General features: G+C 42.5%; 1 protein-coding gene across 2 annotated transcripts in view; it reads right to left on the reverse strand.

The window, feature by feature from the left end:
* Positions 1-10,429: 10,429 nt before the first annotated feature.
* smoc2 (SPARC related modular calcium binding 2) overlaps positions 10,430-23,879 on the reverse strand; it is a 22,996-nt gene continuing 9,546 nt past the window's right edge. Inside the window, exons 6-13 of one of the 2 annotated variants that reach the window (XM_032522259.1) lie at positions 21,616-21,666; positions 20,401-20,475; positions 18,608-18,794; positions 17,610-17,692; positions 12,796-12,895; positions 12,366-12,613; positions 11,165-11,202; positions 10,430-10,945 (exon numbers count right to left, since the gene is read on the reverse strand). In XM_032522259.1, the coding sequence (XP_032378150.1) occupies positions 10,922-10,945; positions 11,165-11,202; positions 12,366-12,613; positions 12,796-12,895; positions 17,610-17,692; positions 18,608-18,794; positions 20,401-20,475; positions 21,616-21,666 (806 nt within the window). In that variant the 3' untranslated portion in view covers positions 10,430-10,921. Of the gene's footprint in view, positions 10,946-11,164; positions 11,203-12,365; positions 12,614-12,795; positions 12,896-17,609; positions 17,693-18,586; positions 18,795-20,400; positions 20,476-21,615; positions 21,667-23,879 lie in introns of both variants that reach the window. The other variant, XM_032522258.1, reaches the window with a different exon arrangement.

Here is a 23,879-nt window from a genome sequence, read left to right on the forward strand (position 1 = left end):
AAAGTGCAACATAACTTCAAGGTGAAATGGGTTAAAAGTTGAGAATTATTGTGAAATATGTTCAAGGTGATGTGAATTCAACATTATCACCATCAGGGGTGTTCTGGTGGCTTGCATGGGCGTTTAGGATGCTAGTCATATACAGTTGGTGCAGGACAGGGGACCTTTAATGCATGCCGATCCTCCACTCTGGCCCCTTTTGTCTTGTCACCTCTCTACTAATAATAAAGGCAAAAATGGCAGAAGGATTCTGACCAAAATCATCACCATCAAAGTTAAACAAAGTGCCTAAAGAGCAGATCCTTTTTAGTATAGATACAGAGTACAGCCTTATATGCATCACACGTTTGATAAATTGTCCATTTGTGTGGATTAGTAAATATTTAAACATATGTTTATTATGTATTTACTTTGTATTTACATAAGTATTTTATATTAATACCTTTATTCTTTTTTAAATGATTCCCAGCATGGCAGCCCCGTGCTGTGGTGTGCCATGTCTCCTCAGGGACTCAGGCTGTTGCATAGAGGGGCTTTCTCTGCAGCACACGGGCCCTCTTCACTCTGTGTTGACTTAGTAAATTACTTGGGATGTCAGGGCCCAACCACAGCTTATCCTCGGAGGGGGGGGGGGGGGGGGGGGGGGGGGGGGGGGGGGGGGTATGCAGTGTGGCGGTGAGAAAATGAGGGAGTGTGAGAGAGAGGGAGACAAATCATTGTAGAGGGCAAAAATCAGACATTGGAAGCTTCAGATAGGAGTCCAAGTGTAGGTTTGGGAACAGAAGACCTGGGTCAAGGATGAATTAGGGACACAGGAAAAACTATTTGCGTTATTTTGCTGCTAGTAAAAACAGTCCTCTCAGACAACAGAACTTTATAACATTGGAAAAAGAAGTTTTGGACTGAATAATAAGTAATATTAAGTAATCCCTTCTGACAAACTATTCAAAGTTAATAGAAAAAGGCCCCTCACATTTTTTCTCCATGTTGTAATGTGTCGTTTTTAGTGTATTAACCCTCACCCATAAAAGGTTTGTTGGGTGCGTTTTTTCCCTCGCCCGTGTGTAGCCGATCCAGGTGGATGGAGGAGGCCAGTCAGAGAGAGTCCTGCAGGGCACCCGGCTGTATGGTATGCGTGCTGGGCGCTTAGGGCTGTCTGTGCTGCAGCCTGTCAGCAGTGAGGCGCGCAGACTGCACACCTGTGGCCCCTCTGCTTCGTCCTGTTTGCTTTGACACCTCGGATGCTGTCTCCTTCAACAACACATCTTTCATGCTTGCCATCAACCTCATCAACCTAACCCACTACTTCTCCTTCTCCCCAACTCACACTTTCTTGTTTCTTTTTGATAATAACTCCAGCAACTTTGAAAAGAAATCTCATTCTTTGCTCTTTTATTCCAGTTTAGGCAGAAAATGTATAAAGTAAACTGTGCAATACCTCATTCCTTGACAGTAGGTTTTCATATTATCTCGGCTTAGTGTATTCCAAATGTGTTGAAATATGGGGTGAGACAGGCTTTATGTCCGATTCATGATGGCCAGTTCCCTCACACTTCATAGGCATCTTGCTTTTTTTTCATTTACTCATTTTGTTCTTCAAAATCACATTTTTCCCCTTCATCTGTCCTCAGATCGCGCTAAGCCTTTGATAGGGATGATGGTGGCGGGGCATGGGAGCGATGGGGGTGGAGGGTGATGTGTGATTGTGGGTTGGTGTGTCAGTGGCTCCCCAGGACCAGCTCTGAAAGGATGTGACTGAATCCCTGGCCACGTGAAGAAGAAAAAAAAGTTCTCAAAGAAGCGCTTTGTGTGCAATCATCAAGCCATGATAGTGCCACAATTGCCTTGTCTAATTTGTCATAACATGCTTCGCCATTTGTTGACATCCCACCACTGGGCCACGCCTCTGCAGGTCTTTGAGTCTAAATGGCAAGAATCTGATTTAGGGAGGGATGGACTGGCCTTGGCGTATAAACAGCAATGTTATTTGTGTCGTACGTACAGCACAGCACATGTAAACACAATTTAAGAACAAAAGAATCAAAAACTAAAATCTGTATGTAATTTTGCAGACTTCAATGTGTTTTTTCCCCCAGTAAAATCCGCTATCCGCCTAAAATGTAAAGCTGCTGCCAGCAGCCGGGTAGCTTAGCTTTGCACAAAGAAAAGGGGGGGCAAACACTTAGCCTGGCTTTGTTTAAACACTTTGCTTACGTCTGGCATTGAAGGAAGTGGGTGGGTACTTCATAATCTAGGCAAAGTAAGCGTATTAGTATCTTTTAACAAAAAATGCATTCAACGTTTACATAAGACATTAAAAGACACGCAAAGGAAATGTGAGGCAATATAAAAAGACACATATAGGATTTGGAAGGAGTAAAATAAACTTGATATATCAAAAAACGGAATAAAACTGAATGAACAGGAAAGGGACAACTACAATACCATGCCAAACAGACATGTTTTTAACACTTCAAAACTCAATTTAAAAGATATGAGAGTTGAGCAGAAATGCCATCTTTAGTTTTGACCTTAGAAACTGTGACCAAACCCATCCCAGATGATCTGAAAGGTAAGTATCAGAAGCATATCTTGGCCCTTGACCCATTGGTGCTTTACAAAGCATTGGAGGCATTGTAAAACCAAGTGGGACACAGGAAGCCAGTGCAAAGATCTGAGAACTGAAGGGCTGTGGGTCACTTTCTTGTTTTTTTTTGAGGACTCTAGCAGCAGCGTTCTGAATCCTGACCTTTTAGAGTGACCTGTGAAGAAAACAGTAGTCGAGTCCACACGTCCTTTCCTTTCCTTGCCTTTCCTTTGTTTCTTGATCTGACCCTGGCCCCACTTTCAGGGCTACAGCAGCCAGATCTGAGGCAGTTTCAGTAAAATGTTGGGTCTTTGCTCTGATACAGACATTCAAAACTAATGCCATTTAAGCAGCCCTCTGACACTGGACATTCACATAACCTGACTTCTAACGTTTTTCAAATAGGCAGAGTGGAGGGGGGGCTGCAACAAGAGCCTCTTTCAAGGGCATTTCAGCGCGGATTACAGCGGCTGACTGCTCCCCACGTTTGAACAATGTGGCCACAAGGCCTTCATGATTTGTCGCTTTACTGGATGCGGCAGATCTAATAAATCATTAAATCACCTTATTCACCGTTGAAAAAATCAGGGAAAAAGATTAGAGCAGCATGAGAACCATATGCATAGACAGGAAAGAAGAAGGAGGGGCAGAGGAGGAGATACGTTTTCTGTCTTACTCATAAATATTACATTTAAGCATTCATGTGACAAGCTAGAATTTGGGTAGATTCATATTTTGCTATAGAAGCATTTGACTTCTGCCTGATAAAAGTGCAACATTTATAAAGCGGTAGTCTTTCAACAGAGGTCATACTTCAATTCCAGATGCAGAGTTAGTCAGAGCATGCAGAATTGATGAAAGAAAGAATCTTGAGATGTGTTTACTGTTGGCTCGTCAAGTTTCTTTCCTCTTGCTTCTGGCTTGTTTGTAAGCTGTATAATTTAGTGATCTATTAATCTACTTCTGTGTTCTTCTGGTGATTTACAGCGAGTGACTGGAGAAGAGTTATGTGATGAGGAGCTGCTTTGTCCCGGACTTGTTTAAAGCCGGAGCTCAGCAGACTCTTTCAGGGAAAGTACAAAGCCCTGCCTGGTGGTCTGCACAAATGCCTGGATGATCTGCCCAAAACACGCTGGATGGTGGGGTGGCAGAGACACACCTGCTTTGTCAACACCGTCTTCCTCACTACTGCGGCCAACTGAAAATACAGCCTCTATAATTGCAAAGACTGTAAGACACCATAGATTTGATGTAGCCTGGGTTTCAGAATACCAAATACTTTATCTGAATACTAAAGGGAAAGAACACTGAACTTGATGGTGTGGAGATCATTTCCTGTTGTGTTGTACTTGTTTGTTGCATCAGCTAAAGCAATGTAACGTATCCTTGGAAATGAAGAGAAAAGAAAATAATTAAAGTGAAATGTAAAAAAAAAGAGATAAGCAACAATAAAGATATAAACAGTAAATCTATAGTATGTACCGTTAAGAGCCTTTTAGTGCCGACTTCAGGATTACATCACAGTGTTGAGCCCGGACCGTGGGATGTTTAAAAGCAATTGTTCAGAGGATCTGAGTAATCTTGGTGCAGAGTATTGGGTTGTAACATCTGAAATGCAAGAGGGTGCCATGGAGGGCTTTAAATGTGATCACGAGGATCTTGATTTGAATTCTGAAGCATACAGAAAGCCAATGGAAGTCGGCCATAATGGGGCTAATGTGCTCTCTTTGTTTGTCAGAAGTCTGGCTGCCGCATTCGGAACCAATTGAAGTCGAGCAATGCAGACTTACTTAAACAGGAAAATATGGAGTTTCAATAATTCAGGCGATAAGAGATTTGCTTTGCTTTGCAATAGTCTTAGGAAAAGCTGAACTGATTTTGGCAATATTTCAGAGTTGCAAAAAACAAGGTGAACCAATGTCTTAAAGTCACAATAAAACTTCAGGTTTTCTTCAAACACACCAAGATTTCTAGCAGATGGTTTAATATTCCCTGCTAAAAACCTGAAGTATGGTCTTTTATCATTGGCATGGGCCAATGACCAAGATTTCTGATTCGTCCATCTTCAGCTGTTCACATTCAAGCTAACAATTGCTGTATAAAAAAAACATCTACAACTGAGGCACCTCATGGTGAAGGGGAAAGTCAGAGGATCACCAAAGTCAATAGGATTATTCATCTGGGAGACGTGAACGCCTATACAATTTGTTCTGCCAATTCATTAAGGAGGTGCTGAGATATTTCACCTAAGAGAAGACTTTGACCCACTGGTAGTGTTAGACAAAAAGTTAGAGGCATAAGAAAGTTAGTAGGATTCAACCTCTGGGAACCTTGTACAGAATTAAATAACAATCCATGCAATAGTTGTAATATTTCAGTCTGGACCAAAGTGGTGGACTGGTCGGACGACCAACCAACAGACCTATGCAGCAGCAATGTATAAATTTACTGCAATTTAGAGCTATTTAAGCTCACAGAACACATTGCATTTGCATTACAATGACCAATTCTATTTAAAATGTTCTGCTTCATATATTTGCAAGAAATCTTTGACACCTCACCTGTGTTTTTTGTTTCTTTGTTTCTGGTATCTCAGAAACCAGAAGCCTGTGACGTTCCTCCAGAACATCCACCTGGATACCAGAATGACCCCGCTTATCACCTTTGACCCCTCAGAGACTGGAGTCCCCCCCACCTGAGTGATGTGTTGTCCCCCAGTGTTCACCTGATGTTTGGATAGACTAACTGCTTCTCAAAACAGAAGAGACATGGTGGGGCAGGTCACCAAAGAGAGAGCAAAACAAAGAGTCAGATTTCACAGACCCTCTATCAATCAAACATCTTAGAGGCACAATCACGCTCTCTACAGGAATCCCAGCGGCTTCAAAGGGAAACCTGGGGGGGGGGGACTTTTCTTCGCTTCTGAACACGGGAGATCAGCAGCAGTGTTTATTGTGTTCTGTTGCTACTTGACACAACCTGAGGATGTTAGTAAGACTGTGGTGCACCAACCAATGTGGAATGAATTCAACGTAAAAATAATAGTGCGTAAAATGAATCCTTTGTCTTCCATTTCTGCAAAGTAATACTTAAGACTGCACAGCAAGCGTGGGCAAGCTCTCGTACATTCCCAAGCATAAATTAGCAGGACAAATGAATTTGCCTACTGTTGTGCGTGTTACAAAATGCTGCCATGTCTGCTTTGTTTTTGGCACGCTGATTCAGTGACTGGACCGAGATGTGCGGGCATTGTTCTAGTGTAAAGATCAACAGAGAGGTTTGTGTGAAAGGTTGATCTGTGACTGATTCAGCTTGTTCAGAGAGGCTTAGTGTGGAGTTATCACATTTACCAGACCACAGATTCAGCTGCCTCTAAAAGCTTCTTAGCAAGGTGTTTGTGAGCATTTTCCTCTAATCCGTGGCCTGTTTGTAAAGTGTGTAAACCTTCAGAGTTGTTTAAAACTGTGTCATGATCTTTCTTCAATTATAGGGACAGATTCCTGTTTTCAGTTCATCTCTACACGCCACGGCTGAGATTGATGGACCAGTTTGCTTTGAAACGCTTCACAGAGGATCTTTGGCCAAACTGTTTGTTGATATACTCGTCAGTCCGTGGCTACGCATGGAAGTCTGTTTTCCTCCCCACCACCTCAGTCACCCAGTCTCTCCCACCCATCCACCCACCACCCGCCTCGCCTGTGCACCTGTCTGTAGCAGGCAGCTGTGGGTGGGCGGGTCTTGGCTGTCAGTGGAACATTCCAGAGAAGAAGTCACCCCGTTAATCCCTTGAGTTTAGGCCCGACAGCACCCCCCACCTCCCTCCTTCACTACCTCCAGTACCCCTCATTGCCTTTCTCCCTTTCTCCCATCGTTACCCCTTCCTCAGGCTCAAATGGGATACTGCTATGTCAAAGGTAGACACTGTGAGACTGAGATTAAAGGACGAGAACCCCCCCATATGCACACCCACCCTCCAGCTCCCAGGCCCAGAGGTTTTAATCCCTCCAAATATTCAAGAATGAAAGCAAATATTGTTACGTCCAGATCTGCAGGCTTGTTTGAAGGGAAAGGGCTACGTGGACACATAATACATCGCTGTAGCTTCCTAACGATTGGTTGTTTCTCAGTCATCTACTGCAGGTTTCTACAATATATTACTGTAACACAAAAGTCATGTGAAATTACTATAATTCACATGTTGAATATTTTACACATTTTCATAATTTTGCTTTATGTTCTGTGACAGGGTGTCTTAGTGGGTGTTTGGAGGCGTGAAGGCCATGCACACATACACATTTCTGTCTCTTGTCTACTGAAAATTTCACTCCTCTAATTGCCCATATCACTCTCTCAGTGTCACGTTTTTTCTCTCCCACTGTCTATTAACTGTGATTCAAACAAGAGTCTCTTTATCATCCCGGGAAATTCTGATGTCAAGCCAGATTCTGAACTTGGCAGCCATCCCATTCAGCTGGAACACATAAATGAGAAAAGCTGCACAATTCACCCTACGAGCGCAGAAGACGATGTTCCCTTCGGTTGTTTTTCTTTAACACTGCAGACACTCTATCTCAAGCGTAACATTTTATCTTGCTCAGTTGGTCGTTTGGCAGGGAAGACTGAATGCTGTTTGTGTCCATCTCAAGCAAGAAAGGCTGATATACTGTAGCTGTGAAGCAGTCTGGACAACAACAGTTGTTGCTATGCATTTTATGCACTGAAGAGGAAGATATCCGCTGTACGGCCTTATAAATGGCTGGTATAAGCAAAAATGGACAGTATTATAAAGGAGTACATTGATGACACATTGCTTTAAAATAAACATTCAACATTTTTAAAAATACACTTTCCACTTTCCTTTCAAGCAATAAAATGAAAAAACGTAATACCGCTCTGATGTCTGTATGATAAAAATGAGACAGCTTAGCATAACGATTGAAAACAGGGGGGAACAGCTAGCCTTAGTCTAAAGGTAACAATCTGTCTTCCAGCCTCTCTTAAACTCTCTAAATAAATCTGTATGTCCCATTTGTTTAATCTGTACAAAAAGGACAAAATGTAAAAAGAAGTGGTGTTTTTTGCGGGGGTTATGTGCAGAACTTAAATAGCTTCATTAAATCAGACCATTAGAGATCAGTTATAGATCAAACTATTGACCACCCACAACCAGAAGAAAAAATATTTTGCTTCTGTAAGTAAGTAGAATTTTCATGTATCTGTATTTTCCTTCCTTATTTTTATTTCCGGAAACTTTTGCTTTTACTCCACTAAATTTCCTAAATAAAATGTATACTTTTACTCCACTACATTTTCCCCAAGCATCTTAGTTACTCGTTGCTACAAAAAAAAATCTAAACAAATTTGTTGCACTGGAAAAAAAGCAGGATTGGCGAATCATTGCTCGTGGATGACACGCTCCATTCCATTTAATGGTGTGATGCCTGTTGGTTGCCAAGCAGCAAAAAAACAACAACAGGAAAACTAAAGAAGAAGAGGTGGAAGCATCATAGCTGACAGTGTCATGGGAACACCTGCTGCAGGCTCTGCCACCATGGTAACAGACGATGACCACCTCGACGACAGTGGTGATGAAGATAACGTAACACACCTTTGGCCATAAAGTTCATAATCAAAGTTTTTTTAGTTTTACTTTTACTTCTAATACTTAAATACATTTGATTTCATAAAATTACTTTATCACAGTAAATATATATAGTATTCTAAAAGGAGATTTTAACCTCTACCAAAGTCCTTTTCTGGCAAGATACTTCCCAGATACTTTTTTTTTTAGTATTGCTTTCAAGTACTTTATACAAGACTGCCCATAACAAATAATAACACAATATAATATATAAATATATAAAGTAATTTCGAGGGAAGATAAAGTTTGTGAAAAGGCTCATTGTGTGAGTGCAACACGTAACACCTTTTGTTTTACTTTTGCACGTTGTACATTAAAAAAGTCACACCTCCTCTAGCGATTCATTTTCTTGAGTGTAATGGCTGGCGGTGTCCTGCGGTGCTGGTTGAGCTGCTGGGGTGTTTGGGCCACACCAGGGGAAGCGGTAGGAGAGTGAGAGAGGGTCCCAGGGTGCAGGCCGTCCTCATGCTGTTTACCCACAGACCAGGGGAAAGCCTGGGCCAGGGGCTGTTAAAGCCCTGATGGCTTTTGACAGTAATTTCTTCATGAGTCCACAACCCGCGGGGCCTGCCAGTGGTGAGATCGGGTGCCTCCTCTTGCCCATTAAAGCACACAAACTGTGCCCACAAACCCCGCTCAATGGTATCTCTGTGCTCAGGGAGTGTGTTTGTGCATGTGTGAGTGAAGTGAGGACGCGGGACTGAGGAGCAGGAGAGGGGGAGGCCTCGCCAATCATGAGACGGTCCCGGTAACCGGGCCAAAAGGTTTGGATGCTTTTCTCCAGCTACTCCATCAGTTCAGGCAAGAGTCCAAGCCATTAGGGGAACATATTTGGAAAACCATGCCTTGACATCCAGCCAAATCGTAAAAGGTGTTTACATGCATCTCAGCCCAGGGGAGTAGAAATCACAAATGACAAGAGTTAAGCATTGTGTTGGGTGGAGGTTGGAGCAGTTGAGTGGCTGGCTAGATGAATTAGGTGAAGGTTGATTAGTTTGTTGGCCGAGGAGAGCAGCAGTAAGGTGTAGTCTGCGCTGCTACACCCGTAACCAGCACTGCCACATTAATTTAACAGATTGCATGGCTCTTTGGGAAAAGCAAATGTTATTCTCGGCATGGTGCTAACATCCCCTTCAGGGGGATTTAGTCCAGGAACATGTGTGGAAATTAGGGATGTTGCCAAAAGATGGGAACTGAATTTTGAGTTTCTAATTAAGAAATGTTGCAAAAAACGAGGAACATTAAATGGCTTTAGATGCATAAAAAGGCTTTGTTAGCAGTATACTGTATGTATAGCTATACAGTTTATATATAAAAACCTGTATATCCCAGCTGCATAGCACTTGTTGCTTCAGATTGAACTTTTTCATTGCTGTAGGTGGAGAAAGTGCTTAAGAAGGCCATAGGTTATCCATCTCTAATCCACCATTTTAGAGCATTTTAGAGAGTCATAACTTCTCTGCTTTGTTCCCCTGGGGTGTTAAAACCCAACCATTGGGATGGATTATATCACAACAAGGAGACTGATGTGATAAATTAGAGGCTATACTTGACTGAGCAGGTCAGTCTGAGGGCAGTTGCTAAGCCCTATAGGAGACTTTCTGTGTGAAAAGCCACAGCTTACCGCCACTTAGTAGCCCCAACATAATCAGCCAGAAACAATGTACTGTGGTGTAATGTGTCAAGGCCTTAGCCGAACATTGTTCTTAAAGAAAGAATTCATTCAAATCTCACTGACTGATTAAGTGTACATTTACTGTATACATGTAAGTATACCTTATGCATATATACGCACACACACACACACACATAAGGGACTTATACTACACGCACAGCCAAGATTTGTCCATTTATCTGTCTTCAGTCTACGTCGGGAATCTGTGACGAGAACAGACATCCGAGTACTATCCGTTTTTCCAATTCTAAAATGTTGCCTCAGGGGAATTGGCAAGCTGTCTGAAAATGGGATGAGACACAACCTTTGCTATGCATGACTAATACTTGGCTCATAAAGACAGTGTCAACAAGGTGTTTTATTAAAGACACAGCAAGAAAACACTAAACGGCAAAGACGTTACAAGATTTATGTAACGAGAAGGAAAATATAGGACAACTAATTGGATTAGAGAGAAACAAAAGAACTGGCTGTCCCAATTAGCCTTTGACACATTAAGACTGGCAGACACACAGACGACACATTGTATTAAAGAGTTTTTTATTTCTAATAAACATGAATATATGTGAACGTGGAGGACGTTTGTTTTAATGCTGTATGTATAAAACATTCTTGCAAACTGCTGTACAAAGCACGATGATGGCACGGTCTAAGTTATTGTAGCAAACTATTCATATATCCACATTACCATCATCGACGTGAAAAGAAAAGTACAATGGGGGAAAGGAGCACAAAATGCAACATCAAAAATTAAAACTTGTACAACTCTGAAAAGTATCATTTTTAGACACACAAAGAACACATACATTGTATGTGTTAAATATTTTTTGTTTGTCAGGACATACAAAGCTAACTACATCATTCACAGATTCAGCAGTCTGTTTAAATACCTTATTTCTACAAAGTGAATTTACATTTTTTTTTTTTTAAAGTACAAAGTGCAAATGCTATGGTTTCCATCATTGCCGATTAGTAAGGGCAGATTCTCCATGCGGGAGGGGAAATCTCAGATGCTGGCTTAGCCTTGCTTCTTCGAGGGATTCTGAGGAGAGGAAATTAAAATTTAACACATGCTCTTGATTCTTGGCCCTTAGGCTGACAAGTTTTTTTTTTTAATGACACACTGTATATACAGTATATTCCTGACTCAGTCCCCGCTAACAAAAATTGAACAATATTACAGTCAGACTGTAAATGTGTCACCAATTTCTCTTACCGTATATACATTTTTCCACTAGTATGGAAGGAGTAGTTTACTTACTAGTTTACTGGAAGATAAACCCTCTCCTGGTTTGGCCGCTGTGAGACAAAAAAAAAAAAGTCAACAACCGAAATATGCAGATTAATGCAGGTCAGTCCCTTAATAAAGGAAAATTGACTTTTGTCATGATGTCACAATGATACAACAGGAAGATTTACCACTGAAAATGGTAGCATTTTTTCAAACAATCAGTCTTTGATTTAAAACATAGTTTAAAACATAACTACAGTGACTACTGTTGTTAACCGATTGTATGGGCTACATAATTACTATTAGTGCCATCAGTTTGTTAAAGGACTTTTCAGTGTTTGAAAAAACCTACAAAGGGGTTTTAATAATGCATTTGATGGCTACATACATGATATCATGCTAATACAGTGCTGCAATGATGCAACATCCATTACTTACACTTTGCTCCTGTACAAACGTCTGTTTTTGGTTTTGAAAGGTAATACACAAGACTACCTACAAACTTTTTTCAGACGTACTACAGCCCCATGTGCACTGCAGCATATGGAAAAATACAAAGCTCGCCCATGTCTAGTTATAATTGCTGTGAATGGACAATTGCTGTTTGGGGAGGGTCTTAGTGAACGATCAATTGTTAAAAATCATGTAACAGTGATTCTAATTTACCATTTGACTACAATGCAGGGTTGGGTATTGTTTTTTTTCCCAATAAAAGTGCTGAAAAAGCGCCTGAACCATAAAGGTGTTATTTCTCCGACAGACAGTGGCCATGGCGTCTTGAAAAGTGCAGCTTATTATGCATTCATTGGCTATACTGTGTCTTTAGTTGCACACTCTTTCACATCCCGGTGTTAGAATCCTTTTGAGTTAAATACAGCCACAGTTTAGACAGTTCAGATTCAAGCTTTAACTGTGTTTAAAGCAGCTCCTAGCTAACGGTGGGCTAGCCTGCTAGCAACACCTGCAGTGATGCTTCAGTTGCCCCGTAACGGCTGTTTCGGACCGATAGAGGGAAGTGCAGGCATTTAAGCAAAGTTTAAGAAATAAGGCACCAAAATCTGCACTGCCATCCGCTCTGGTAGACACTGGTTATATGGGAACCGATGCTGGGTTTTTCGGTACCTAAACCTACTGCCGTGATCATTACATTTTATCCACCATTATGCAAGTTAGAAGACTGATTTGTTGCAGGAGAACACATTTAGACATTTGGTTGTGGTGTTCAGCTCACCCTCTTCTTTGGTCACCCCGAGGCAACCCATCAGCTCCTGCAGAGACAGCGCCTTGTCGTTGCTTATGTCGCAGTACTCCACAAACTTCTTCACACACTTCTTTGGCTTTGATTTCTTGCGCAGAAAGCGTTTGAAAGGCTTGATCTCCTTCTTTCCAATGTCGCCGCTGGAGTTTTTGTCCAGCTGACTGAAATACCAGTGGACCACCCTCTCCTCCAGGGTGTGGCTGGGGTCGGGCTCGACCATCCTAAATGACAGATATCAGTTTGTGAGCTAACTACCGTCCCTCTATCACTTCGACTGTCTAAAACAACTAATGTCACTGGAGTTAAATCACAGAATACTTTTGTGCCTTTTTGGTAAATGACTGAACCTATTGATGTTTATCAATAATTGCAAGATGAACAAATCCACTTCCATGTGTTATACCTTCCGGCGGATGCTGGATCTGTGACGGCGTGCACCATGTCTGTTGACAGCGCGTCCAGGACACTTGTCAGAAACTCGGTTTTCTTTGCCCCGGGACAACCTGGAGAATAAACCACAGACACCTGAATGAGTGAGTGCGAGCATGTATTATGCAGTTCATGTGGGAGTAGGTGTACGTATATGTCAGCGAACACAGAAAGATTATCCCCCAGTCAACTGCATTACAACAATGTGGAATGCTGCCGTAATAGGTGGCCTAATAAATGTTTGGGGAGGGACGTCAGGTAACAAGCAGCGTATTTTTAACGTGAATAGCACATAAAGACGGCAGAGGAGGAACATATAACCAAACAAGACTCTCACAGTTGTCTTTTACTCCCTCTCATAAAGTGTCAGACCTCCCCTCATCTGGAGGAGGAAGAGGGTACCTGCCAATCATGCTGGAGGCCCCTGAGTGGTTTTGACAGCTGGAGCACAGAATATGTAACTGAATCTTGTATGTATGGACAAGAGGCTCCATACAGCACCGGAGACTCACCTGAGACATTAAGGGGACCAAATACAGTCCTGACACACACACTGTTACTAAGGATTTCTTCTGAGGGATGTCTGATTTAAAAAGGCATGCATCCAAAGACACAACTCAACACCTGATCTTCAGCGTGTGTCGGGATCACTATTTGAAATATCAACCATAGAAAAGAATGATTGGCCTATAATAATTAGCCCATAAACCTATGAGGTATAGCGAAGCATTATTACATGCAGAATGACGAAAAATAAAAAAATTAAGTGAGGGACAACTGGAAGGGAATGACCCTAATGATAGTAATTGTCTGTTTGGCCATATAGTTTTAAGAGTGAGTAGGCCAAGGCTGTTCTGGAAGAGCTGAAGGCTACGCAGGCCTGAGAGATTCCTGGATTCCTCTCCTTAGTCTTCTCTGTTTTCTCACAGTCCGGCTTCCCTCTGCTATTCAGCCTGTGGAGAAGAAGAAATTCTCCACAGTTTGCTACTCTTTTTATGGCCCAGGCCTGCGGGGCCAGATTCTCCGGTGTTGGAGATAATAGCATGCTTTGCTCCTCTCTAACAGGTGGCAACCAGCACCGGCGTAAACACCCAGCACCCAGCCTCCACTACACCTTTCCCAAGTAGCGCAGGGCTATAGCAACCTTTACCGGGCCAAGGGTTGAAACATTCACATGTCCAAACTGTTCCACTGTCTACTTTACATGCTGAACAGACTTGCACTTAAGTTTTAGTAGGCCCTCTCTGGCCATAGCCCAGTAACATATCTGACCCACCTGTTAATGGCCAAACTGGTGCCTTGTGCAGTTCTTGTGGTAAATTTGTCTAGACAGTCATTCAATTGCACCCTCATAAGGCAAAGTGTTTTTTTATCTGGCTTCTGGCTGAAGAGAGGTTTGTGGGATGCAGTTGGACTTGTTTGAGGCTGAGTGTTTTTCAACGCGAGCACATGTCCTCTCCGTAATGCTGCAGGAATCTGAGCATGTCTGCAGTTCATTCAAATGGGAAGCCATCAGGTAAGGCTCTAGTCTTTTGGGAGCAGAGGTTTTTCTTGTGGGGATGGGACAGATCAGCTTCTGTCTGTCTGGGCAGTGGGAACCATTAAGCTGGGGGCAGGACACAAACGTTTCTACTGTCATTCAAAGAAAATTGAGTCTGACCCTTTTCCGTTCAGTTCATTCCATATTCCATAAGGATTATAATTATGTAATGCCCAATTTTGACAGATGCAGAATGGAATCAAGTTGAGAAAGCCTCAAATTATTAAATTTTGTTATTGCTGAAAAGCTTAGATCTACACCACTATTCATGTGCCTCCATATATCAGCAGTTCCTGCAAAAAGTTGGCCAGTAAGTGCATGTTTGCATGTGTGTGTCTGTGTGCTACTGTCAATAAGAAGCAGTGTTTTTCTATGCAGCCACATGGGGCAGAGCCCTGTCAGCACTCACAGCCGCAGCTCCCAATGGCTGCCCCAATGCTATCCCATGATCCTGCTCTGGGGAGAAAGCTAGCCAAATACTCAGCTTTCCTCTCCTGCCCCTTTCAGGGCAAAGTTCTCCTTTCTCGCATCTCGCCCCATAAACCTCTCAACACCAGCGCTTCAACAGCAAATGGGCTGCAGCAATGTGAAGGCAACATTTATAATTATCCCTGGTTCATACAGTAACGCGGTTTACTGCCGTTGACGCAATTGCTCATAAAGAAAACAAGATGTTGTGTTTTTTGACTATGTCCTGGTGTATTTTATAATGGCAGACCTGGCTGATACGGTGCAGATTTTTTTTGACACGTATAAAATGAGGTCTGTGTACTCGTGTGAGGGTCTGTTTGAGGCAATTGCACGGCTGAATAAGTATATTTTTTCGGTTCTACCACTATGTGTTTAGGAGGTGTTTGGTTGGGCTTGAGGTCTTTCTCATGGGACAGTCGTGGCTGTTTTCCATCCCATCGCCACTTCACACTTTCCGCAGTTACACACTGTACTTATTCCTGCTCAATATCTTAACAATAATATACACCACCAGTGCCACTGGCAAAGATGAGTAACATCTGTTGGTCTCAGAAGCATTCATCTGTTACTGTCTATCCCACTGTTTAATACACACTGTACAAGAGTCCTCAATGCCGGGGCTGAGACAGAGTGCTGCTCTGCTGCTAAATGCAGCACCTGCGAGCAGAGAGCCCAGCTCTGGCCTGGCACACTGTTACATAAACAGTTGTGGATGGGACGGGAACAGTGGCAACTCTGTTCATTTGCTGGAGGATTATTAAAATGTTGACCAAACCACCAGAAAAAGAGTAAATTTGCCAAGCACTGTTCAGCTTTAAACTGGGATTTGGTTGTATGCTGGACGTGAAAGCATTCAATCATTTATGAGGATGTCAGGTCATGCAATACCTGATAAAAACTCATCTAGTATTTATAAATGTGATGAAAAAATAGGGGAGTGCACTCCATCCACTACATTGTAAAATTGTCCGTGCTAAACTATGGCAAAACGTCTAGATTCATATGACTGAATCAATAATAATTCATTCTTTAGGAAAACTAGAATCCAGACAGTCTTCACTAACTGTGAGAGCCATGGCAGTCATCTCAAACAAGTCCTCCAAATTAAACAACAAAATACATAGTGTGTAATTGCTCTCCAAAATCACTCATAAGCTGATCTGACACCCCATATTGGCAGGACAACCTACCAAGGCAGTGCCTTCAAAAACTGATCTGATACCACTGTGGTTGGGTTCATAGGGGGGATTAGAGAAATATTGTGGTTTAGGTTAAAATAACTTGGTTCAGATGATGGTCATGGTTAAGAGAAACCAACAAGAGAAACTGTTGGTAGGACATGGGAAACAAACAGTGGTCATGTCAAAGTCTGATGCATTGTTGACCAATCCAAGCCCCCCAACCTTCTCCTTTGTCACTTGAGTGTAGGCATTAAGGGTGCTCCAATCAGGATTTCAGGGGCCGATCACCGATTGCTGGAAGCAGTATTGGTTGGTATCGATCACCGGTCACCGGGTGTATTTGAAGCCTTCTATTTATCATGCCATACAACAATGTACTGTATATGTATTAAAATTAGCAGAAGATAATGTATTGTGAATTGTCAACTGTTTACTTTAATTGACAGGAAACGTTCAACATTCTACTTCCTCTGTTAGAAACACACCTTAAACAGCTTTCATTGTTAATTTACACAAACTTAAAGTGAACTTAAACGTAAAGTGCAGAGCGAGGAAAACAAAATCACATATCTTGGGATGTCAAGATAAAAAAGGCATGGAGTGTAAAGTATTTTAGGCTTGTCCTCCTGCTGTAATGAACTGAAAATAGAAGCCATGACATAACAGTTACACATGTTTAGAGAATGTATCAGTAATTGTTTAGCTTTTTGTCCTTGCTCAAAATCTAAAAAATGTCCTTTCAATCACTGCAGACATTTTTTCAGCATTAGCAACAATTTTTCTCATGAGTGCGTCATCTGATCGGCCTTTATGGAGACCACCAATCAAACTATTTAAAGCCTTTATCGGCCGATAACGATCAGTGACTGATCAATTGGAGTACCCTTAGTAGGCTTATGTTAATTTTTTGGGGGGGCATTTGGTGAAAAGACTGATTCTGTTGTTTTTCTTGGAGGAAGGGACTTCAGGGAAAACAGCCTGCTATACATGACCAGGCAACGTTTCGCAAAATCCTACTCAAAATAATGTGACACATCATTTCATCTGTTTTTAGTCCCATACATTTGTAAATACCACTCAAATATATTACAAATTAAATTCTGCAGTTTTAAAGTGGCAAGTCACGATTAGCAAACATCTATCTAACACAACAAACAAGCTCACCTGTACCTAAGCTCACCCCATGACCCCCCCCCTAACTCCTCTCCCACCCTCAATTTAGCTATCAACACTGTTGTCAGTCTTTCTATCACTACCTGCCAATGGCATCCTATCCATTATCTCTACCTCTCCTGCCTGCTGTTTCTCCTCCGCGCTATCATCCCACTATCCTCCATCTCCAATATCAGTTGAAGACTAATCCTCCCCCCGATCCGTCTCTGTCTCCTTGCTTATTGCCCAGTGCAGGGCGATATCTGGCAATCCTCAACTCTTTATCAAACATTTCCAAGACCAACAGTGCTAATGATGTCAACAAACACACACACACACTTGCACTGTTATCACAACCTTGAAAGCGCAGCAGCAGCTGGAGGCCGGCCGCTGAAGCTTCCCCATGTGGTCTGAACAGAGAGGAAAAACAGAGACCAGTCTTACCCTGGAGATGCCTGCTTCTATAATGGTCCTTAGGTTTAGTCGGGTGGGCCCTGGCATTGCCATCGCACTTTGGCTGTTCATACCTGTGACAGAAAATTTGCCATGTCAAAAATGCCAATTCCTTCAAAGTGAAATAGATTAAAGGGATTGTTGATCACAGTAATGCAATCTTCATTGTAAAATCCGAGAAGAGTCCCATCTTTTCCAATTACCGGCGTACAGTTAAATCTCAGTGATTCAAATAATTGTTTTGTGGCAAACCAGAGGCTGTGAATCACATCCAAAAAGAGGATTTGGGGCTGGTGTGAGGACAGAAAGGGGGAGGGAGGTTAAGAGAGAGAAATAGAGGGAGCGAGGCAGACAGGGAGCGTGGGACACAAGGAAGCTTTCACTGCCTCCCTTGACGAGACGGCAGAGCCCCGATTGGTGCTGTGCGACTGGGCCAAAAGCAGGCCAGGGACAAGGAGAGAGAAGGGGGGAAAATCCATGCTTCCATATGTGTGCTAATGTGCTGTCTGGCACTCTGCCTGAAGCCTTGTTAATCTGATACCCAGCCTCGCTGCTCAATAAGAGGGCACCAGTGCCCCACTCTGCCAGCCTGACGGACCTCTGACCTGCCTCTCAGCAGACCACTGAGTCACTCTGTGTCATTGGCAATGGAGATGTCTATCGGTCTGCTTATGGCAGACTTATGGGCATTTCTCTTAAATAGAGAAACTTTTTTTGTTGCTTTATTTCTTACAATTTCATATGAATAGAGAACAGTTGTATGATTGTCTTTAGTGCAGAAGACATTTGCCAACAAAGGACATGAAGCACGGTAATTCAGTTGGTCAGCTTGTATATTATTGGCCACTCTACTGTGTTTGGGTGGCTAATAATGACTTACCTGCTATTTCCCACAACTGTCTTGTTTGTTTGCTACAAAGAACCGAGCAATAAATTCCAAGAATTTGTGTAAATTAGGGTGAAAGTACCATAGGTGAGGTCTCTCCCACCTGGTGGAAGTCCCAGGTATGGGCCGTCCCGTGTCCACCAGCACACACCAGCAGTAGCCGGTGGAGGGGTGGCATTGGACTGGCTTGTACAGTCCTCCATGGGCACAGTCTGGGACGAATACAGCGTCATTCTTGTGCTGCTTCGCCTCTTCCTGGGCAGACTGCTGCTCCTGGTCACAGGATGAGGCTGTAAAGAGGTCATACAGGAATCAGTGGAGGGGTGGATTGGATTGGTGGACACACACACACACACACACACACATACACACACACACACAATAAAGACAGCATTCACCTAGGTGGTCTAAGTTGTGTGACTTGGCAAATACACACCCCAGACACACACACTTGAGGTGAAGAAGAGGGTTTGTTTGAAGTTAGGAATAACAGTCACTCCTTATCAGATCTGGCTAACATATTTTGGATTTATACAACATACAATATGTTTGAATTGACTTCTATTTAAAAGTCAAATGCATGCAGTAATCTCTCACTAAGCATTGCTAAGACATCATTGTGGAAGAGAGGGAGGAGAAGACAAAGGGGTGGAGGATGAGTGCTTGGAGACAGTGTGTGTAGACTGTTATATCAGCCCCCCGTGGCACTGTTTACGGACATTAACGGGCTAATGACTAAGTACAGCTCCCTATGCCCCAAGTTAAGTAAATATTTGGACACTCAACTGCCCTCTGTGTGTGACAGAGAGAGAAACAGACAAGACAAAAGCAGAACAGTGGTCAGTCGGGCCTTCGCCTTCACACACTGCGTACTGCTGCAGGGTATTGTAAAGTACCAATGATCTTTATGTTTACATGTTCAAAATTCCAAGGGAAAATGCAATGCTTCATCATACTTTCTTTTGTCCTTATGCACAGAGAATACAGAAGCTTTGATAGGAGAAAGATGGGGTTATGAAGAGCCTCAGCAGGATCTAATCAGACTTGTTTCTGTGCAGCAGCCTCGTCTCTGCCGTGCAGCACTCCAACAGAGATTTGAGCATTAAACTCAGGGATGAAAGTAGAGCTCTTCTGGCCATGAGGGCTTTCATCGCCAATCTCTCCCTCTTTTCGCTGCTCGCCTCAAGGCTCGGAAGCTACTGCGGGATTATGGATATCCCTTTTCTTTGTTTATTTTCATTAAAGATCTTTAACCACACAAAAGAGACCAAATGAAATGCCTCCCCGCTTTCTCAACCGACTCTCTTCGCTCCACTTCCTCCGTATGGACTCTCTTTGTTGGGGCGGGTGTTTTTTTCCCACCCAAATACCCCAAAGAGCACATGGTAATCAAAACCATAAATGCTGCATTTCTCAGGCTTTTTTATTGGTTGTAAATTATGATAATGGGATTCACACGCAAATGCACACATGCACACAGGGTTTTCATCTAGGCAGGCCTCAAAATTGCATTGTTTTATGCAGAAAGCAACATTTGTCCCCAAAGAGCAACGAGGCAGCTGATCTGTTCAATAAGATAAACGTGCATGTGTGTGTAAGAGGGCGACCAGAACGGATCAGAAAGAAGAATAGGAGATCCTGTGTTTGTGCCATGTGCTGATAATTACAGATAAGCTGAGAGGAGAAGAACCACAAAGAAGCAGATCTTTAAAGCCTGACGCACTCCAACACCAAAGATGTATTGGTTTCACAAGCCACCATCTGTCCTTAAAAGACAGGAACGACCTCAAGCCATGATTGCTCACACAAGTAAGAAAAACACAGAGAGTGCTTTCAGTTGAGGTTTGCAAACACCCGTTTGCCGTCATTCAAGAAAAAGTGGTCTTTGGAACTCACATGGTGCTCTGGTTCGATTGTTCTGTCGGCTGCGAACCTGCTCCGTCCACAGAGTGGGGTACTGGGAAATGATGTCTGAAAGAAATCACCAAGACAGTTTTATTAGCTTCAATCGAAAACACACTCGTTTATCATCTGCGCCAAACCTGGTGGTTCCAAAACTCACAGACTGTAAAATGCACATAAAGGTTATCATATCTCAAACAGTGGGAGTGGAGGTGGAAAGTTAATTGAATATGACAGCTGGAAGAGAAATAAAGCAGCAAACAGAGAGGGAAATAAACTAAAACTATGGGTCTCCTACAGTCTTATTAAATACTCACATTAACATGAAATCATAAAACTTCTTTCACAATGTAAAACGCTGATAAAAGTGCTCAAATACAGAAAAATGTGATTGTCTGCTTCCCATTCACAGTGAAGGATTATTGTCATTGAACTACAGCAGAAATGTTGGAAGTTCTGTCTGCCATTTGGAGTTTAAAGGTTATCATATTATAAAAAAAATACTCCATTGAAAGTTTAAAGCACAGCTGAATCAGCAGCTCTACATACTTAAAGTATCAAAAGTAATAGCAGATTTACTCCTTTCAGACATTTATGTTACTATATACTATTTTATTGTATTAGTAGCATTTTAATGTTGCAGCTGGTTGAACTGGAGCTAACATTATCTATAGACATTATATGGGTTGGGTATTTCCATCTATGTAAAGTCACCAGTAAGAGCAGTGAGATAGCTTAGTGGAGCAAAAAGAACATTATTTGCCTCCAAGATGTAGTGGAGTAGAAGTATAAATCAGCTTAAAAGGGAATACCTGAAGTATAGTACAAGTACTACTTGTACAAACTTGATGACACATTCATCTTCTACAAATTAAAAAAGGAAATTCTTAAACAAATGTGCTTTGTTGCTGGCTTACTTGATCTGGTAAGACCATTAGCTTAAAAAACACACACATGTAATGGTGACGTTGCCATTTTAGTTTTCCTTTATATTTAATCAAATCTTGCAATCTTAACTATTTAAAATTGTTTCACTATCACATTTTTCCCAATGACCTTTTTTGAAGCATGGTGCTGTAACTGCCTCATGTCCAGGCTTGTCCCTTTTAAGGATTTTTTGAGGCGATTCTTTTGAGTCAGTGGCATCTCAGTAAACACGGGCGCAGCATCAAACACATTTTACTCAGAGTCGGACGTATGAGAGCTCACCTTCTTCATCGCCGGCGGGATGTGGATCCACCACTAGGCCAGTCTCATCTGCATTTAGAATGGAGAATATTTGCAAGGAGACTACAATTAAGGGAGTAAAATAGATTAGAGAATACTTAACAACATGAAATTTGCACTTTGCCCGGCTAAGAAGTATGGAGGCAGAAGTAGAGGTGAGGAGAATGACGAAGAGAGAGGGGTGTGTGTGTTGAGAGTAAGACAGTAGGAGAAGAGAGGAGATAGTGGTCATATATTCCCATGGTTTCACGTCATGCAACAAGGGATCATTATGCTTTGGAGGACAGATTGAGGTCAGTGAAAATGGATGAGGAGAAGATGAGGACCAGTTGCCCCTGCTGTCCTTCTCCATCCTTCCATTGCCTGCATTTGAGTTATGAGAGCTGTGTGAAGGTGGAAGAGACATAAGAGGTGAAGAAGGCAGTAGCCAGGATTGAGACAACCATTTAACAGTGGGAGAATCAAGCTTGGTGTTTGTTTGGACTCTGTTTGGTTGATATGTTGTGGTGGTGGTGGGCGGGGGATGGAGGTCTCGAGCCGCTTAGGGTAAAACCACAGCTGAAGGTGTGGTTAACCTCAGCATAGGTCAGTCATTCTGCTCAAAGTAAAGCTCTGTTAATGCATGAGTCAGGCCACCTCTAATGGGTGGATCCACAAACAGGGAATTAGCTCTAACTTTTTTTCTTCAACAATGAATTCTCCACTGCTATGTCAGGATTTTACATTTATTGCAAGTTTGTTATGCCAGCCGTTCATCTTCTCAAGCATGTCTGGTGGATAAAAATACATACAGTCAGTTTGTGTGACAGACTGAGGCAGACATGTTATTACTCTGCTCACTTAACGGATGGAAATGCCATTTCAAAAAGTGTATTTATGATTGGGATTTATGATAAACCACTAATGACCGATCTTTACTTTGCGGCCTTTTACATGACTGTAACACCTCTTTTAGCATCTGCCAGGAAACCCCCACGCTATTTGCGGTCATAAGGCATTAGTTTAACTGCTGTTTGTCAGTCGTCAGCTGCATATGATTCCAACATGTGAATGAATTTGTCAAGCACCAGAAATGCTAAAGCATTTGGTGTTTTACATTACCAATACTCTGATGATAAAAGTGCAGCAAAGGCCACTGTGGACTGCTAAGGTACAGTGCTGATGGGCTTCTGCTGAATCAAAATATTGATGCAATCACTGCTATTTTCAGTGCTGGCACACCACAAATCTACAGTTTATTCTTCTTTTCACCACCCTGTTTATCCAACCAGTTCAGATTGAACCACAACCCACCGCCCCCCTTCACCTCCTTTCCTCCCGCTTTCCCTCTCCCACCATCCCTTCTCCTCTCTCAAATTTTGCATTCCCACTTGATCTATGTGTAATGAGTTGGCCGGGTTCAGGCACACACTATACCCAAGACTGTTTACAGAGCGAGAGGCGCAGACGTAAATGTCACACTGACAGGAATAACCCATTTGACAAACACAAGTGGATGCACACACACGCACACGCACACACACACACCACACACGCGCCGCGCGCACACACACCACACACACGATCGGAATCAACCCAAATTACACTTTCTCTTAGCGTGCCTTCAAATCACATCAGTAAAACAAATCATCTCTCACAAGATGAGAGTAAGATATACAGTATCTGGAGCAGAGCCGGGGGGGGGGGGGGGATTTAGTGGTTCTATATTTCGAAGAGGGTAGATGTTGATGAAAGACAGAGTGAAAGTAGGGTGGAGGATAAAGTGTGAACATTTCCTTGTATCTTATGACACTGATGCTGAAAAAAAAGCAAGACCAAGCGAGATCAAGTTAGAGAAGAAGAATGATAAGTCAGTGTTCCTACATTGTGGCTGCCCCCTGGTCGTTTGGCTGCCTGGTTAGGGACAGCAGACGGTTATAGGTGCTGTGGCTGCTGGCGGTGTGCATTAAAGCTCACCACAGCCTCTCTTCTTACTCAACAAACTGCTTTTATATCAGCCTTCGGGCTGCTCGTACTCTCCCAAATTGACAAAATATTAAAAAGGCAAGCCTTAACAGGTGACCCACCCTGCACATCTCCAACACAGATGCAGGCAAACAGACAGAGATTTAAATGAATGCACACTCGCATGTACGTGCATGCTTAGATAGGTACACACACGGACAAACACGAAAGCACGCATGCACACATAAAGGAGTCCATGTGCCGCTGAGAATTTTTTTTTTTTTAATTAAAGTCTCACCTGC

This window comes from Etheostoma spectabile, chromosome 8 (assembly GCF_008692095.1).
Source record: "Etheostoma spectabile isolate EspeVRDwgs_2016 chromosome 8, UIUC_Espe_1.0, whole genome shotgun sequence".
NCBI lineage: Eukaryota > Metazoa > Chordata > Actinopteri > Perciformes > Percidae > Etheostoma > Etheostoma spectabile.